General features: G+C 39.4%; 1 protein-coding gene across 2 annotated transcripts; it reads right to left on the reverse strand.

Moving 5' to 3' along the window:
* Positions 1-7,646: 7,646 nt before the first annotated feature.
* LOC129185638 (terminal nucleotidyltransferase 4A-like) lies at positions 7,647-18,224 on the reverse strand. 2 transcript variants are annotated; one of them, XM_054782966.1, is made up of 12 exons: positions 17,304-18,224; positions 16,602-16,725; positions 15,342-15,388; positions 14,893-15,013; positions 14,681-14,788; positions 13,678-13,806; positions 12,718-12,928; positions 12,499-12,625; positions 12,307-12,410; positions 11,489-11,682; positions 11,231-11,353; positions 7,647-11,076 (listed from the first exon to the last, which is right to left on the reverse strand). In XM_054782966.1, exons 1-12 carry the CDS (start codon positions 17,993-17,995, stop codon positions 10,687-10,689), a joined length of 2,370 nt encoding a protein of 789 aa, XP_054638941.1. In that variant the 5' UTR covers positions 17,996-18,224; the 3' UTR covers positions 7,647-10,686. The 2 variants fall into 2 exon arrangements, with proteins under 2 accessions (XP_054638941.1, XP_054638940.1); XM_054782965.1 differs by having other exon boundaries at positions 11,489-11,688.
* Positions 18,225-18,832: the final 608 nt, after the last annotated feature.

Raw genomic sequence — 18,832 nt, forward strand, 5'->3', positions numbered from 1 at the left:
AGGCGAGTATGGTAGCGTTTTTGCTCTGCAACTTGTTTACTTTGAAATGTTGTACCTTTGTTACCTAACTGTATTTTTGAAAACACTATGCTCAGTCTGAAATGTTGCATGCTTCCTATTGTTATGAGATTTTGAGTATTGGATTGTTTATTATTCCAAGCCAAAAGCATTTTGATTGCACCCATGTGACAAATAGTGCTATTTACCTATCTTTGATTGGACACATTTTTGCCACTTTTAGAAAAATGTGTCATTATTTACGGGGTTTTGCACTATTCATTATGTTATTTTGTATTATTGATTCTAATAAAAGCAAAAATTTCTGCTTTTTCATTGTTATATTTTATATTTATCCCAACAAACAAAAATATGTTCATTCAGCAAGTCTTGTTTTGGTCTGTGTAAATACATTTGCTATGTTATTTTGTGTATGTATTTTGTATGTATGTATGTATTTTGCTATGTATTTTGTGACGTGATGTGTTCTTTTATACATGTTAAAATACTGTAAGAATGCTACTTTCATATAACTGGCATCTTTATTTTATAATGTAAGCTGAACGTCTACATCAGCAAACATTAACTGTAGAATCAAATCGAATCGCATTGTTTGTACCTTGCATCGATTCATATCGAATCGTTTTTAAAACAGATTTTTAATCATATCATAAACTGTGTATCTAGATTCCAATCGAATCATCTATCACAAAGAGATTTACATCCCTATTAGAAAGTCCTGAACAAGTTATCTATGCTGTAAGCACCAAAATATCCCATTTATTAATATTGAATCCTACTTTGCAGAAACTCACGTATCATGGTGAGGTCTGGAAGCAGTTGACTAGTTTAGTGATATGAGTATTATGTATAGCAGTCCTCCCCAACCGGTTCTGATGTGCATAATACAATGTAATGCTATTTATTTATGTGCTATATTTAACCGTGCTGTATATAACACAATATATAAACGAGGGTCTTATATTCTACCAACATTATGGCCTTCACATTAAAAGCACTGCACATTGCATCTTGTCTGACTGCAGTGAACAAAAGTCTCAAAAAAGTTGCCTGCAACAACATGAAATTAAACGCACAAAATTAATATAGACTCAGCATTGGCACGAGCCCGGAGTTTGTTTTCCAGAGAGAAGATCACATCGTTTTTTTTTTATGTATTGGTAGCAGCCAGTCTGCTAGCATGAATTAACTTGACATCGAATAAACACAATCAGTAGCACTCAGCACACACATAATAACGTCATCAAACCTTACCTTTATGGATTCGCACCAGCATTTGGAAACAACAATGAGGTGAAAGAAGCAGTCTATAAATAGAGTCTATTTGTGGCAGTATCAGAGAAACTTCCACTTTGTCTCGGCCTACACAACTATGGTGCATTCAAGGACCGCTGGGAATAAACCCAATGAAGACTCTAATGGAAAAAAACGACATAAACATGCAAAAACTATGGGCTTTCTAACAGTATATTTTTCCTATAAAATAATAGATTTTATTTCCAAAATTCAATGTAGTTATTTACAAAACTGTATTTAAAAACAGGGCGTTTTTAAAAGCATTGCTCCTGAAAGTTTTCCACCGCCCAGTCGTGCCGAACCGGTGGTTGAGGACCCCTGATGTGCGTATGTTAGTATTGTACCGCAAACATGTATTCTACACCGTAACTTTCTACAGCCCAATAAAATACAAAGAAATGTCATCCAGGCACTTGCAGTATTCCACCTCACTGTCAATGAGTGGGAATGAATCTGACTGCCAAAATGGAAGATTATATATCCACTGTCAAAAACATCTCCAAACTGGGCTTTCAGACAAAACAACAGGTGATCAAACTTTTCCAATGAAAGTAACAGAGCGTTCGTGCTTGAATACGACCTTTTATTTGCAAAAGAATATGCATATTTAAGCAAACTTCATGTATTTTTTGAAGCAATATTAATCATTTTCAAGGCTAAAAATGGTTAAATACAAATAAAGACGATTGAAATTGTCAATGTAGTATTCCACATTCTACACTCTCACAAGGTGTCAGTGATGTTGCTGTAATGTTCGGTGAGACACACAAGCACCAGCCTTGATCGCCAGAACAACACGCTTTTATTGCAGGTGTAAATTATCTCACAACAGTCACAATAATCCCTAACACGAGCTACTGTTATGGCCATAACCCACGGCAAGATAAAACTCAACTGTGAACCCCAGACTTCACTTCCTGTCTGCCCCAAACTCAACTCCCCTAGCACACACATTTACAGCAACACACCCGAGCACCAGTCTTATTTGTGTCTTAAATGTCCTATTTTCTCACATTATGTCTACTATATTGGGTAATACAAGTGTAAAGGTGACTATAGGGGTGTTATTTTCTTGCTAGAGGGCTCTAAAAATGTAAAAAAAAAAAACATATTTAGAACTCCAGGTTTACTATGGTCAAACTACAAAGATATTAGATTTTTAAATAAGGGTTCCTACTTCACGGAAATGTACTTGTCACGGTTGGGCCTGTAACCAATTAACCGCAATAAATGAGGGAGTACTGTATTTGAAAACTACTACTCATGAAAGTCAGCTATTTTCTTCTTTTTCTTGTTAACTTAATGAGCAACCAGTAGTAGCATAAAAAAAAAACAAAGAGTCAGTGCCTCACCAGCCATGAACCTCACCGTACGTCACTGGAGCAAGCTAACTAAGAGCACACGATAACCAGGAATACGAGGACCAAAAAGGTAGCACTAAATACAAACATGGAACAGGGAACTTGTATGGCCTATGAGCAGGTAATTAGGAGCGGTAGAGTCTAGTGATGTGCAATACCACGGATTTTTTTTCCGATCCAATACTGAGTAAAATTCAGGCTGTTATCGGCGATACTGATCTGATGCCGATACTTTGTGCAAATTCACCTAATGTGTCTGCTAAATGTTTGAAAAGCAGCGTCTTTCATAGCATAGCATAAAGAATACAACACATTTAATTAAAATATTAATAAATTAATTAGTAATTTCAATAAATTAATAATTTCAGAATTAATTTAAGTAATTAATTTATTGATTTTAAACACTGAAGTATATTGTAGCGGGGTGATTTACAATACGGAAAAGCTAATATACAACAGAAAAAAATGGACAAAATCATATCAAAAAATGTGAAAATTGTATTTTAAACAATACAAAAATAAAATCAGTAAAAAAAATAAAATCATTAAAATAAATTATTACTTTAAGAATGAAAACGTTATTTACAATTCAGTCATGGCTCTGTTTAAAATTGGTCATTGTTTCAACAGACAAACGTTTCAGACAAACATTAAACTCAAATGACTGAAGTATCAAAAGTATCAATATTTTGCGTTGATCAAGCGCTGTTATCGGAAGTGTCAATATTTCAGTATTTCAGCACATCACTTCCAGAGTCCAATGAAAGAAAAAAGTCCAGCGTCTCTCTGTCGCCATGACAGCATAAAGGCCTAATGGTATCCTAGTTACAGGTGTGCACAGGTGGCTGAAAAACGTGACTGTCATCTGTAAGTGCATCTTTGTACACATCTCATTGTGGGTGGCTTGAAGTCGTAAATAGCGTAATGATAGAAATGTGCCTTGAGAGCACAACAAACAGGGCTCGTCTGTCATTGAGGATGGGCCTTTCATCACCCAACACCCATTGCGAGAACAAGATAGACAGGTGAAAAGGCGCAACAGCAGGAAAGGCCTGTGAACATTTCATTATGACAAACCAAATTAGGCCTGCTTGTGACATTGGTTTAACTGCACATTCTACATGAGAAAAAGGTACATAAATATGCAGTGGAACCTAAATAATGTTCCATGTTGTGTGGCTTCTACATTGCCTGACGGAGGAGGACACTAGAGTAAGTGAATTTATAATGAAATTATATTTACATTACTCTAGATAACAATATGGGCATAACTGATGTCTCCTTTGTCCCGACATTCGCTGATATCACTTGAATCATGCTGTTTGCAAACAGTAATTGCATCTCCGTAATGACTCATGTTACAGCACGGCTGGGATGTGCGCGGGACTTGAACAGATTATTACGCTGTCAAAGAACTGCCACTCAAGCCAGAAGGTATAACCATTGACCTTGGAAGCAGAGAATGTTTGTTTTATTGCCAGTAACAAAATCATCATGACTTTTGACAACCATCAAACCATCATCATCAGCTACAGTTTTTATTGTTGTCACTCATGTAAGTGGCTTTTTTCCAGTGCATTTACCAAAGGTACTTCACCCTAAAATGATCCATATTTACTGACTTGAAAATGTGCACTGATCTATGTGAGCTATGCTGCATTCGCCAGATAATTCAAAGATCATTTGCAAATAGAATTGTATTTAATTTGCAAAGCTTTTTTACAATGAAGGATAAAAAGCCAATCTATCAATAAAACAGAAAGGACCGGAGTGTCATGATTTATTGAATATAAAATACATTTTGCACCTACATTTAAATGACCTCTTTGACTTCTGGCCTCCTTGTGACGGCTGGTTAGGTTTTTGGACCCCGATGCACAAACAAGTGTTGTGGATGAGTGTACGAAAACAGACCATTGCTTTAAAGCACATACTGTAGTTCTGAAAAGGAGGCGAGCAAAACCAACGGCTACAGACAAGTGCCGTGGGAAATGTACAAGCGAACAAATAACAAAAAGAGTCAGGCAGATCTGAGGTAAAACTCCAGTAATCCTGCCTTGATTGCGGTTAATTGGTTCCAGACCTGACCGTGATAGTAGGATTCCTTATTTATAAATCCAATATTTTCAAAGTTAGAGCATAGAAAACCTGTTTACAACCTTCTAAATACAGTTTTTAACCGTCTAGACATGAACTAACACCCCTATAGTCACCTTTACACTCTTATTAGCCAATATAGTAGACTTACTTGTAATAAGAGTAAATAAGCCATTTAAGACATAAATAAGGATTGTCCTTGTGTGTGTTGCTATAAATGTAATCCCTAGGGGAGCAGAGTGACAGGAAGTGATGTCTGGGGTAAAAAGTTGACACGTGGCTTAACAGTAGCTCGTGTTAGGGATTATTATGCTTCTTGTGAGATAATTCAAACCTGCAATAAAAGCATCAAGTTTGATGTGCGTCTCACCGAACATTACAGTAGCATTACTGACACCTAGTGACCAGTGCAGAATACTACACATCTTCATTGTCTTTGAATGTGTCTTCTGAATGCCTTATATTTGTATTTTAGTTAATTTAGCCATTTTTATGCTTGAAAATGCTTAATTAAGGCACTAAAATACCTAACATTAGCTTCGATATGCATATTTTTTGAGTAATAACAGGCCATATTCAACCACAAAACAGCATGATTTATTTAATATATTTATTTAAGTCATTTCTGAAAAAAACGTAATGAGGACAAGCGGCACAGAAAATGAATGGATGGATATTTCTGAAAAACTGTGATAGAGTGACAACGTGACAAGAGACAACTGTACCCGAGCTATGAAAAGGGAAACAACTCCAAGCTTCCATCTACTATAGGTAAATCACAGCTGAAAGCCGGGAAGAAAACATTAACAAGGAGCAAAACAGCAAGGCAGTCCAGGAAGAAAAAGGAAAGCCTCAAACAAAAAGCTACCTGTAACAATGGCTGACGAAAACGCACGAGCACTAAAAACAGTAATAATCACAGCATGGAAACTGTGGGCGCAGGGTTTAAGAATGTCACTAATTGCAGATAGCATCCACCTACCTCGATACTCCGTCCCAGCTGCTAATGCATATTTACTGCTTCTAAATTAATAGTATCTAATTACCACATTTGAGAGCATATTACACTTTTCAGCTGTAGGGGCTCTTTCGAGTTTACTGCCTCTCTCTGTCACACAAGTACAAACTTGTATTGGTCTGTGACTTTGAGAGAGAACTGTCATCATATTGGTAAAACTGAGCGGCAGCAACACCTCTGGGAGAATTGCACCTCAGAGCTTACTAATTGGCTGTCTTTATACACAAGACAAAGCACACTGGCACATTACTAACACAAGACAGACACATGGTATCGAAAGCTATTTTCTTCACATTAACTCAATAAACTGAAGATGGTTTTAAAAAAAAAAAGAGGCAGAATTAGGTATGGTATGGTCAAATGGGATAAATTCTAAAATACTGTTTATATTGCATGTGCCCGAAACTAAAAAAAAAAGACCAATTTTAAATGTCAGTTTTAATCAATTAAGACTACACTTAAGCCCAGTATTTCCTAACATTTATTGAGCCAAGGCGCATATTTCTCACGGCACACCTCTAAGCATGCCATGACTTATTCTGTTGCATGAATGGTAACAGGTGGATACACAGGTTAATTGTGTACTTTCTGCCATGTCGTGGAAGTGCATTTAATTGTTCTGCCTATGCCTGACTAGCGTAGCTAGATGAACAAAGATACATTATTTGTCGTAAATACACTCAACAAGATGCGGATTAGAAATGATTAATGTACAGATGTGCCTTAGGCTGGTTACAATAAAAGGCCACTATAAAATGAGCTGTTTTACTATATTGTGGGTTCCTGGGGTGGGGGGGCTAGAAAACCAGTCCGTATCTGGTGTGACGACCATTTTCCTCACATAGTGCTACACATCTCCTTCGCATAGAGTTGATCTAGTTGTTGATTGTGGCTTGTGGACTGTTGGTCAACTTTTTATCAGTTCCTGTGCAAAGTTGCTGGATGTTGGCAGGAACTGCTGTCTGCTGTCGTATTCGCCATAGATTATCTTAGCAAAGGGGAAGTGTTCACTAACACAGATTTGTGAACAATATCAGAGGAAAAATAGGCCTTTTTGTGCATAGAAAACGATCAGACCATGAAAAATGGGATATACAAAGTGTTTCATTTATATTTTTGTTGAGTGTAAATAATCACTCATTTCCCAGGCCACATCTGATGTTCTCTCACGGCATACGGATGTGCCGCAACACAGTGGGAATCACTACTTTAGCTCACCTGTGGAGAGCCTTTCCAGACGTGCAGTTCTACCACTCACCACCAGTGCAACAAAGATGGCATATTAAGCAAAATCCCAAATAAAAAAAGCAACTACTAAAAACAAAATCAATGTTTTGCCAATAATCATCGACCAATGGTCACAGCAAATTCTGATCATTCAAAGCAGGATAAAACAATGATGAAGTGGGACAAAACAGCAAAAATTTGCTTCAGTTGCTCCAAAAAGAAGAGAATCTGGTCTTGTATGGCCGCCAATGGAATACCAGTGATGATGCTGTACATGGCAGACACACCGTGCAATAAAAACTACATTGGTGCTTGATTTACTGCCTTTGAAATAACAAGATTGGTCACGTAATTACATACTGTACTGTACAAATAGAATCAGTGTATCTAATCTGGTTGAAATTTCCCGTCGGAACAAGGTGAAAGCTTTTAATAGTGGTATGACCTGAGGTCTCATGGTTTATAGTGAAACTACTGTTGAATCATAAGTGATGACAGATTCAAGAAAGTGGATGACAACATAGCTTAGTCAGCTAATTTGTGTCAGGAGAAGGTAAACGGGGTCCAGAACACTATTTCCATTTTCCTTGGTTTCATTTGAAATAAAACGACATCTGAAGCACCTAACTGATTTATGATTTTATTGGCGTGCAGTCTCTTCCATTTGAGTTGACTTCCACTGTGCTGACAGCTTAAAATGATTTACAGGCAGCAAAGCAAAACAATGATCTAGCAGTGCTCCCTTCTGTGTACCACCGGTATTACAGGACATACTTTCAGTAAAGCAAAAGTGCTGTCATTTTGAGGCATTCAGCCAATATATAAATTATGACACATTTGTTGCTGACAAATTGTTGTGATAATTGTGTATAGTGAGTTACTCTTTTTACTGGGGACAAGCGGCTTTGTTTTATTCCACAATTACTAAATACAGTACTCATTTTAGTATATTTATACATGTGTGCTGTTAGTTTTATGTACACATTTAGCATTTTCTTTTACGTAACATGGAGTTAGTGCATGGACCCTGCCTCAAAGACCGTGCGAAATTCAACACTGTGTTCTTCAAAGCATTGTTAGTTACTGTTAGCACAACAATAACACTCCTCACCGTACACGGAAACATGATATAAAACAATAGTTCCTCATACTGTAGTGATTCGAAAAAATAGATCACTAGAAAGCTGGGTGGAAACACGCATCATGGACACTATGCCATATTTCTGGTTTTGAATCAGTGTCACTTTCAATATTGTATTGTTGACGAAAAAACTAAGAAATAACACGAAAATACTCAACTACAAAAAAAGTTCACATTGTGTGTCAAGGCAGATATCAGCTCATTTGCATATCCTTCCTTCCCGCTTACATTTTAGTTATATTATTTGGACTGTGCTGTTTATGTAAAAGATGCGTGCATGTTTTGTTGAAGTTTAGTCAAAAGCACATGTTTTGGATGCAGAAAAATGTGTTTGGTGCACAGCAACAATTCCTGGAGAGCAGCAAGTCAAATGCATTAAAGATATTTTGTGGTCTGCTGAATAAATGAATGAATGCAAAACCAAAAGGTGATCAGATTTTTCAAAGTATCAGCGCTTTTCCTGGGGAAGGATATGGTGCATGCACTTCAGTACAAGAGGTAAGGCCACAAATGTTTTTCAGTTAAAAAAAACAAACAAATGTGAATAAGGATTTGAAAAGTAGATTCTTAACTTTCAAAGTTTGGACTCAATGCCTCACCAGCCGTGAACCTCAGCGTACATCACTGTCTAACATCTGTCTCCCATTCTCAGCAGCTTACTGGCAACTACGTACATTTTGATAGTTAAAAAGGAAACAAATATTGCCTTTGTACTCCCCCCCCCATTCTTGTGAGGCCACAATATGCAGAAAAAATGCAACTCACATTACAATAAAGTGGCATTTAAAATGTTTATTAAAAAAATAGAAAAACTTAAGACTTAAAAAAAAAGGAGGATATATCTATAGGTCAGTCATTTACACATCCTTAATTACATAGATATGAGCTGGAGATTTGGTTTGGTGTCTAAAGATGTAACCACTCTGATGATCTTGAAGAGCTTAACAACAAGCTGCATTGACCACAAAAATTTTCAGTATCAAGTCCGATTCATCAGTTTGGATGGACTCAATGCTGAAACAACCTTACAAATGTTTGTTTTGTTAAAGGCTCCATTTTACACCTGCAACATTGGACAAGTACATCACATAAACCTTGCCATCATGGATTCCTTTAAGTGATGCAGGGTTGTGTGAAAGGGGGAGGAAAAAAAAAAGTGATGGGACAAATACCATGTATACTGACTTGTCATGGTGCTCATGACAACAACAAACTACATATGAAAGATTCAGGCTGTGTATGGGACAATTTGGTCATTCAAGAAGGCAGTGGACCTTTTGCTTTCACACAATTAAAGCAGATATAAGGCAGAACATAAGCACTTTGCTGGTTATAAAGTAGCACCAAATATGTCTGAGATGACAATAGGAAAGGATGCTAAAAAGTCATCTTTCCACCGTATGACAACCAAATAAAACTCAAACTGAATAGGATTAAAAATGAGAACTAGAGGTGGCAATAAATAACGGTTGGCGAAATTCCAAGTGATCATAATGTGACTGTAAATTAAACAGTAAGATTTTTTGGCACTTTTCTCATGTTGCTACATAGCTCCCCCTCAGTTGGAAAGTGGAACATTCCTTCAAGGCCCTTAAAAAAATCCTTATATTGCACAGGTCAATAGGACTTGGGTAGGGGGGAAAAAAGTGGGTGTGGGGGACAAAATGCTAAAACAAAAAAACAAAAATGTGAAATAAATTAAATAAAAGCAACCTATTATTGCACTTGAATGCAACAAAAATAAAGTGCCAATGTGAATGGAAAAAAACATCCCTCAGTGACAAACACGAGCAAACAAAAGAAACTTCAACACACAAAAATAATCGCTCGGTACATTCAAACAAGTCATCACAGTTTAAGCACTTGAGACAAGGTCTGTTTTTGTGCCATCACACCAAAAACATTGAGTCAGCGTTGTGCTGCATAGCTAGAAAGGTAGTGCGTCACTTCAGTCGAAAAGACTGGAGTCCAAGCTGTAAGAGCATGGCGAAAGGAATGATGCATTCAGAGTAACAAATTAGTCAGGGGGGGGAAAAAAAAAAAAAAAAACAGATCCAAAAGGCCGAATAGGAGTTAAAACATTGCAAAGGACCAAGGGCAAGACTTGATGAACCCATTCAGTACTGGCACGTGACTTTGCTTTTGGAGAGGATTTATGGGAGTGGCCCTGGTAAAGACCCCCATCTCGGTTGGCAACTCCTCAAATATAGTGCTGGTGTGCTTAATATGTGGGAGTGTTTCTGAGGGCCAAACTCAGATGGCTGTAGAAGCACAGTTTAGACATAAAAGACAGTTGTCCTTCCCCTGCAAGAGGCTTGTAACATTGCCTTGTGCTTGTAGTAGAGAAGCACAGATTGAGCACTGGTCACTTCAAACAATTGGAGACAATTTGAATGGTCTTCCAGAGTGAACTTGTGTTCCAAGACAGTTTGTGATAGCCAGAGAAAAGTCTAAAAAAAAAAAAAAAAAAAAAAAAAAAAAAAAAAAAAAAAGCAGTAGAATGTGTTGAGCGGTACAGTGTCAGTCCTTCATCTGCTCTGATTCAGAGCTGGGAGATTTTCCCTCTTCCTGCGTCGCCAGGTGGTACGGTTATATTGCTGCTGGTTCCTCAAGCCTGGCGCTGTATTGTGGCCCTGAGGAACTAATCGCCGCTGGGGACTGAAGCAACCTTGAGATTGACTTTGACCACGAGGGCTATTGCCTTGGTTGTGCTTGAAGCCAAATTTGTGAGGCTCAAAGGGGCCTTGGGAGTCAGGTCGCACAGTGTACATGTGCTGGTGCTGCCCTCCCACCCGGGGGCGGTGGAGTTGGTGGAGGGGGCTGAGTATGGGGCTTGTGGAGTTTGAGTGCTGGGAGACAGCAGCTTGTGTCAAGTTCCGGTGCACCATGCTGATAGATGGCGGATTTTCATGGTAGAACTGGTAATCACACAGAATGGGTATGGTTAGGTTTTCAGTGAAATTACATTTTTTGGTTGCAAAACCAAAAATTCCTTTCCCCATTGCAAAACAAGGGGAACAATGTGTCTTACTGGGTTACACAAAGTCTGAGATGTTTCAGTAAAAGACTGACCTGAGGTACAGTGTGGATGAAGGCTGTTGGATGTGTAGCCATGTGCATTAATGAATGGACTGAGGCCAGGTTGAGGGAGTGAAGATGGATTGCATCGTTAATGCTTAGAGGAGGGTCAGACTCCTGGAAAAAAAAAGTTAGGGAGGAGGAGGAAAAATTGATCATCAACAAATATTGAACACAGCAGTTTTTAGCACATGTATTTCTGCAAAAATAATTAGGTAAATATTTCAAGACAAACCCATCAGTTGTCCTTACAATGTCACTTCCAGAGGAGGAAGAGTTGGAGCAAGGGGATGATGATGATGATGATGATGGTGATGAAGGGTGCTGTGGGCTGTTGAGGAAGACTGGAGATGGCGAGGGGGAGTCTGCGCTGAGGGGGGAGGACGTGTCTCGCTGATCCTCCACTGAAACTAGCATCAGCTTGGCAAAGTCCTGCTCAAAGGTCTCTACATCTGACAGCCAACAGAACACTGCTCAGACAACATTCAAAACTACCTGGCAGAATAACGCTAGGTGTCAAATGCTGTGTGTTTCAAGAGGATCCCTGCATACTTGCAACTCCACAAATCTGTGCATTTTTGGTCCAAAATGTAATTTTAAATGTTTTTTTCCTCCCAAAATTGGCCGAACCCATCCGATTCTCCATAGTTGCTGTACGAATCAAAAGTGAAACTTACATATAACCTCTATAGTGTAACTTCGATCTGAACTCATCTGTTCATCAATGGTGAGTACCTATACATTTTATTTAAAATGCACTGAAGAGAAGCAGGGAGGGTTGTGGAGCCGAATCTAATAACAGTCACTTTTGTTGACCAAAACCAGATGAGAACGAGACAAAGGGTGTGAGCCATGTGCCAAAAATAGACTTTTGTATATAACTCTGCATTCACTGTTGGCTCTGGAACACAACTCCTGCAAATAGCGGGGATCTAATGTATTATGAAAATACATTTTGAAGGGTTTTGCATTGCTGAGACCAAATAAACTTGACTGAAAGGTGAGATATTTTGATTCTCTACAGTATTCAGTAGTAAGACACTATTCCAGGCTCTATATTAACTACACACCATGATTTTCACGGTTGGCATACTGCTTAGCTCCCCACTTCTTAATGGTCCAGTCTCTGTAGGCCAGCACCTCTGGGAAAACCTTGATAATACGTCCCAAAGTACTGCAAAAGAGTGGGTGTTGTCCATCTTTAGTACAAACACGGAGTCCTTGGCCTTACAATACATATACAAGTGAAAATGGATGCCCACCTTTCGTACTCTTTGTTGGGGTATGCCCGGGCAAGAGGAGACACACCATGACTGAGCACCATGTAAGCAAAGTCAAACACCTGCTTGACTTTCAAGACACCATATGAACTTCGGCCCACATCGTTACCTGTACACAATAACCACCACCAATAACCTCTCTGTCTTATAAGATGAAGAGAACAAAAAAAAAAATAAAAAAATCCTAAAACCAGTTCTGACCTGGCTGAATTGGGTCTTCAATACAGAGCATGGATGGGCGGTTTCCGTTCCCCATGGCTTTGAGCATCTCCTCCTTAGACAGGTACGCCCCACTGGTCACTCGGATGCCCGTCTTCATGTAGTTGAAATCGCGACCGTACAGCTCAAAGAACTCAATCAGCAGGATGCCCAAGTTGATGTTAGTGCGCCGCGTGTCAATGCGAGGATGCAACTGATGGACAGAACAGGAAAAGCTCAACTATAGCTTCATGACAAAGATCCATCTCATTCATTTTCTACTGCTTATCCTGTTCAGATTCGCAGGTGAGATGGAGCCTATCGCAACTGGTGATGGTGACAGCGAGGTGCACCATGGATTGGTTTCCAGCCAAGAACAGAGCATATATAGACAACCAACATGTGCCACCATGCTGCCAACATCCATCTCAAGTCAGGCAAGATAATATTGCAGTTGCTTTAAAACTGCTTACATTTAAACCACATGCACACACTGGGCACTTCCTCAGGAGCACCTGCACAATCTAATTAGATTCAACATAAGAACTGCGAGGACAGGAATGTGTGCCTTTTTCCTGACACTTGTGTGACGTGCGGTCAGGGGAGGCGGGCCTGGCAGAGAACCTGTCGTAAAAAATAAACGAATGATAAAAATAAAATAATTGTCTGAGATGTGTTTTAAAAGTTTGATGAAAAGCTGAGCTTCACCTCTGAGGGACTGCCCATATTGCATATTCAATCATTTCTGTCGGCAATATGCTGTTTGCAGAATGATTTATTCTACACCATGACTTCCTGTGTTATGTCTTTGATGTGTGTGCCATTATTATTCTTGCTGATCTGACAAACTACAGAGAAAAGTCATAAAGTGAAGCAGACAATACTCTGCCGCACATGTAAATCTGATGACAAAGGAGTCAGTTCCTAACCAGCCATGAAACTCGTCACACATCACTGGTGTACCTGCAGGAAACTGATGGCCATCAATATGAGACTGTAGGAACTGATGCCTCCAGTAAAGACTTCATTCAGGTCCCTCTGGAGTAGGAATTGCTTCAGAACGAAGATCAGTGGTGGCAGAACAGTGTATTTCTACAAAACAACCAGACACATAAAAAAACCATGACAGAATTCCATCCATCCATCCATCCATCTTCTAAGCCAAAAAGTCCAGACTTCCCTCTCCCCGGCTACTTTGTCCAGTTCCTCCCAGGCAAGTTGAGAGACTTAGGCTATGTTCACACTGTAGGTCAATTCCGATGTTTTCGCTCATATGTGACCAGTATCTGATTTTTTTGATGTCAGTGAACAGCACAATTATGATTTTTTCAAATGCGACTCAGGCCTCATTTGAATGTGGATATAAATCCGATATGTACGCGCTGCGACTGCAGTATGAACGGTCTGGTCGCATACATCCCACCTATACATCATCGAAAGACGTGCAATGTCGTGTTTAGGGAGACTTTGATAGAAGGTACTCACCAATGTAGGCAAAAGCTCTTGTCATCTGAAAATTATTTTTAAAAAGTGTTAGTGAAGCGGGTCACGGTTCCTGCCACTTGCCCTCTTTCTTCTTAATCTGCTACATAGGATCATTTGGTTAAGAAAATACACAAATCCTTAAAATTGCCCCAAACACTCCGAGGAGCGCACAGCACACACTGCTGTAATCTTTACTTCCGAAAACACACAGAAATACATGTGACATCGTGCTTTTGCACATGCCCATCAATCCCCCGACGCTTTGCTTTTGCATTGACAAGTCACATGTTTTGGCAATATAGACGACCACCTAAGAAAAAAAAATCTGATTTTAACAAAAAATCCGAATTGGGTATCATACCCTGCAGTGTGAACATAGCCAGAGTCTCTCCAATGTGTCCAGGGTCTTCCCCGAGGCGTCCTACTGGTCGACCATGCCCATGACAAAATTGAATTGTTAAAAAGAAGTGATGAATCTTACCTTAAGGTAGCTCTTAATGAACTGTGCTGCTTTGACAGCAGTCTCCACATTGAAGCTGATGTCAACTTTGACCTCGGTTTCATGGTCAGTCAGCTTGATAATGGGCACCTGGGGAGACAGGTACAATTAATGCATGACTATTCACAATAATTAACCAAAAAAACAAAACAAAAAAACCTAACAAAATCCCATGGGAGGTCCTAGTGACTCACAGTAGCTTTGTCAAGGACTTTGATGGGATACGGGCCTGACACGTTGTGTCTCTTCAGTGCTTGTTCCAGTTCCTGTAATGGTGGGTGGTCCCACTTTCCAAACACCACCAGGTCAATGTCACTGACAACACAAGCAACATGTAATTTAGCTCAATGCAGCTTGGAAAAAAAAAAAAAATTGTACAGAATCAAGACAAAAATCCAGACAAGACTTTGCAAACTTTACAACAACACCAACTACTGCTCCAACATATTTTATATACACAATCCACAAATAGGTGAACAGATTAAGCTGGAGCCAACAAAAACATCTCAACAGAAGTTGACATTTTGGAGTCACAATCAAAATAAATACAAAAATGGTTTCCCTGCTTAATAGCACAAGTGCATTATGTAAGAGAAAATGACTACAAGTACGGAAGGAAGGAAATGCCAAAAGCAAGCATTACCTGGTTGGAAGATAGAGTCCTGTACTGAAGCTGCCAAATATCTCCACCTAGAGAACACATTCACACAATACTTATTAGAACAGTACAATATGCACTCTTAGCAATATGGAGGGGGTGGGGGGAAGGGCAAATTAAGCTACAAGACAGTGTATTTTTACTGATAATAGCACGCCAAAAAAGACAGGAGATACTGTTTAGCACTGGCTGGTGTGTGGATTGACTGTTTAATGGAGCGACAAGAAGCCAGTGAAACATTTGCATATCCTACCCAGTTGTACCGAATTACCATGCTCAAGAGCAGCAAATATTAACTTTACTGCAAGTTTCATGATAAAACTGATATTCATGTGCCCAATCTCAACTTGAAAGTGAGGGATTAACCCCTGGCTATTAGTATGCAAACTTATTGAATAGACGGTAACTGCTCATAGTCAGTTTAGTATAACAAAATGGAGATCAAAACAATAGGGTATGAAAAGAAGTGAGAACAAACATGTTCCTCTAAAACAGGCTAAAAAATAGCAAATGTGCCACGTCATGCATTTTCCAAAAGGAAATTTTTTAAAAGACAAAACGGATATTAAATACTCAAACAAATTAAATATAATAAGCATTTCTAGTTTGGAAATCAAATATCATGCAATTACCATTGAACTCCCCCGCCATTAAATAGTCATTTGCACAGGGCTGACACCACCAATTGTGGCCAAGTGGTTTACACAACTGCCCAGCATGGACAAGACAATGAGGCAGTGATTAAAATAAATGGTAATCGTACATATACTCCCTCACCATTGTATGAAAATTAAAGGCAAAACCACGGACCTGTTATCCACAACACCACCACTGAGACACAGACAACTTAAGCCATTCAACTAAATGACTGCATATTGCTAGTTTGTTAAAACAGTCAATAGTACTGATCTAAACACAGTTGTTGGTTTCTCCCAGTGCTTTTCGTTGGTACTTGGAGATTGTAAATTGCCCAATCTAAGTGTCAGTGTGAGTGTAAATGGCCATTTGCTTATATGTGCCTTGTGATTTACTGGCAACCTCCACTGTCGCCCAAAGTCAGCAGGTATAGGCTTGAGCTCACCTGTGACTCTAATGAGGACAAGTAGTATAGAAAATGGATGATCGAGATAAAGAATCAAAATGTGTGCTCCAGGACATCATCTGGTTGGCAGCACAACTAAGGAATGAGATGATCCTAGTCTCATTCATTGCAGTGAAACTCACAAAAACCTTGCATTAGCTCACCCGAGCTGTGGGCCACAGTTCCTTGATGACGCTCCCGATCCGTTTCACAACATCTCTTCTCATGGCCTCCTCCTCGGGACGCGGTGACATGAAGTTGAAAAAGTCCACTATCTCTTCATGGAGACTGCATGGTAGCAAAGGGGCTTGTGTAATATACAGTACATGCAACTAAGAAGATATTGTATTAAGCTCATACTTGGAATTGTATTAAAAAAATAAAATAAATACATGATTGCACTTCACAACAATTCACATTCACAAGACATCCATTAAATACACTTAATGATAAAACGAGATCCTACCTGTACAAGAGCTTTATATGTACTATATATACAAAAAAAAATATGCTTTTCCAGGGAAATGATTTTGAGGGAACTGAGCTGCCATAAGGGTATTAGTTTACAATTGTGTATATTTAAAGCAGTTTCTAATATTCCTTCTATATCACATTAGAAACGCCACTCAACTATAGATAATAGTAAACAAAACTTAAATTAATAAATGTGATATTGTAAATCTAAATTTGAGCATAACGATTGTAAATGTAATTTTTTTATGATGGGGTAGGTGTACCTAATATTGTGGACTGCGAGTGCATAAAACATGAAGGAAAAAAAATAATAAATGCACCAAAACAAAAAAAACCAAACAAAAAAAAGCAGAACGTACATGTGAGGGATCTTGTGTGACCTCTGTACCTACCCATTGACACCTGGGCTGTAGCGCCTGGTCTTCCACAGGCTGCAGGAGGAGTCTGCGTGGTGTCCACTGCATCCGTGGGCCAGCAGCGGGTTGACGCCGTGGAAAGTGTTAGCACGGTTCAGATACCTCCTGCGGCCGGATGACTGATGATGGTGCTGCTTGTTCACGTGCTGGTTCTTCATCCTGGCGGGGGTGTGGCCGCCAGATTGTTGCGTGCTGCGACAATGTTGGGGAGCAGCGTGGAGAGGCGGAGGGGGGTGTTGCTGCCTCACGTTGTCGTTCAGCTCGTGTTCGCCGTAGTGTAAAAACCTGCTGGCCTCTTCGGCGACGTTTAAATTGTCTATTTGGAGAGAGGAGCCGGAGGGAGACGAGCTCTCGGCCTCCGAATCCAGAGAGGAGGACGACGGTGACAAGGAACCCTTCCTCCGGGCGCTCCCCCTCTCTCCGCTACCGCCGTCTCGCTTCGACAGTTTCCCGAACACAGCACCGAGCGGCGGCTCTACACTTTTACAACACTCGCTGTTAGAGTCCATTGGGATAACGTTTAATGTTACATGGCTGGGTTGGTACTGTATGTGGTTATCGATAGCGGAATTTGTAGCGAATCCCTGAGACGTTTCCCAAATGTGCATCCATAGGGAATTGGCAGGTCCCTTCTGCTCCGGTTGGATCCAAGCAGTCCTGGGATCCATTGGACTCTAGTTTGACCGACAACCTCTCAACGGGGAAATTGGCAAGCAAAAAGAAGGCAAATTTAACACTTTTCACTGGAGCAAACAAATGTTTTCCTACCGCTCTGGTTTACTTGTTATCCTCGAAGTGCTTCATGTCTGGAAACTGGTGTGGTTTTTATTTTTAAACACGGCTTTCCCAACTCCGCTCCCCATGTAAGCCAGCAAAAATGGCGCACCCAACAGCACTCTTCGCCATCTGCGCATGTGTGGGGGATTTAAATCTTTGAAAACACACCCCTCGACAAGGCGAAGTGCATCAAGTTAACTACATGTAATACACATATCACCGGAAGTTAGTCTAATTGGTCATTTTAAATCTTCTGTAGTATCCGTGATCAATTTTAGAAAAAAATTACAAATTTCTTCATACAAAATGTATTGTAAAATAAATATTTTTAATGCGTTTAATGTATGTCTATAGTGCATAATGTGTTTCAAACTGTCACCATAGTACAACTAATGTGATGTATAGTTTAAATAATTGAGAATGTATGTTTAACTTTTCCCATGTAATCAGGAGTTGTTTCAAATCCTTGTCTTACATAGTAGTGGATTTTACTTTTTTACAAGACAAAACCAGATCCGGTTAGAATGCTCTCCAGATATGCATGCTAAAATTGTGCAAAAACTGCTTGCTGTACTCTGCTATAATTTTTGTGGCTAAATTAGCGGTTTAGTAATTAGAACTACATAGTCATATTTAGACATGAATACCCTTACATTTTAATCTATCAGCTTCAATGATGACAGATAACAGTAATTTATTAAACTTGGAACATACTGCACAGAGTAATA

Source organism: Dunckerocampus dactyliophorus, chromosome 7 (genome assembly GCF_027744805.1).
Source record: "Dunckerocampus dactyliophorus isolate RoL2022-P2 chromosome 7, RoL_Ddac_1.1, whole genome shotgun sequence".
Classification (NCBI taxonomy): domain Eukaryota; kingdom Metazoa; phylum Chordata; class Actinopteri; order Syngnathiformes; family Syngnathidae; genus Dunckerocampus; species Dunckerocampus dactyliophorus.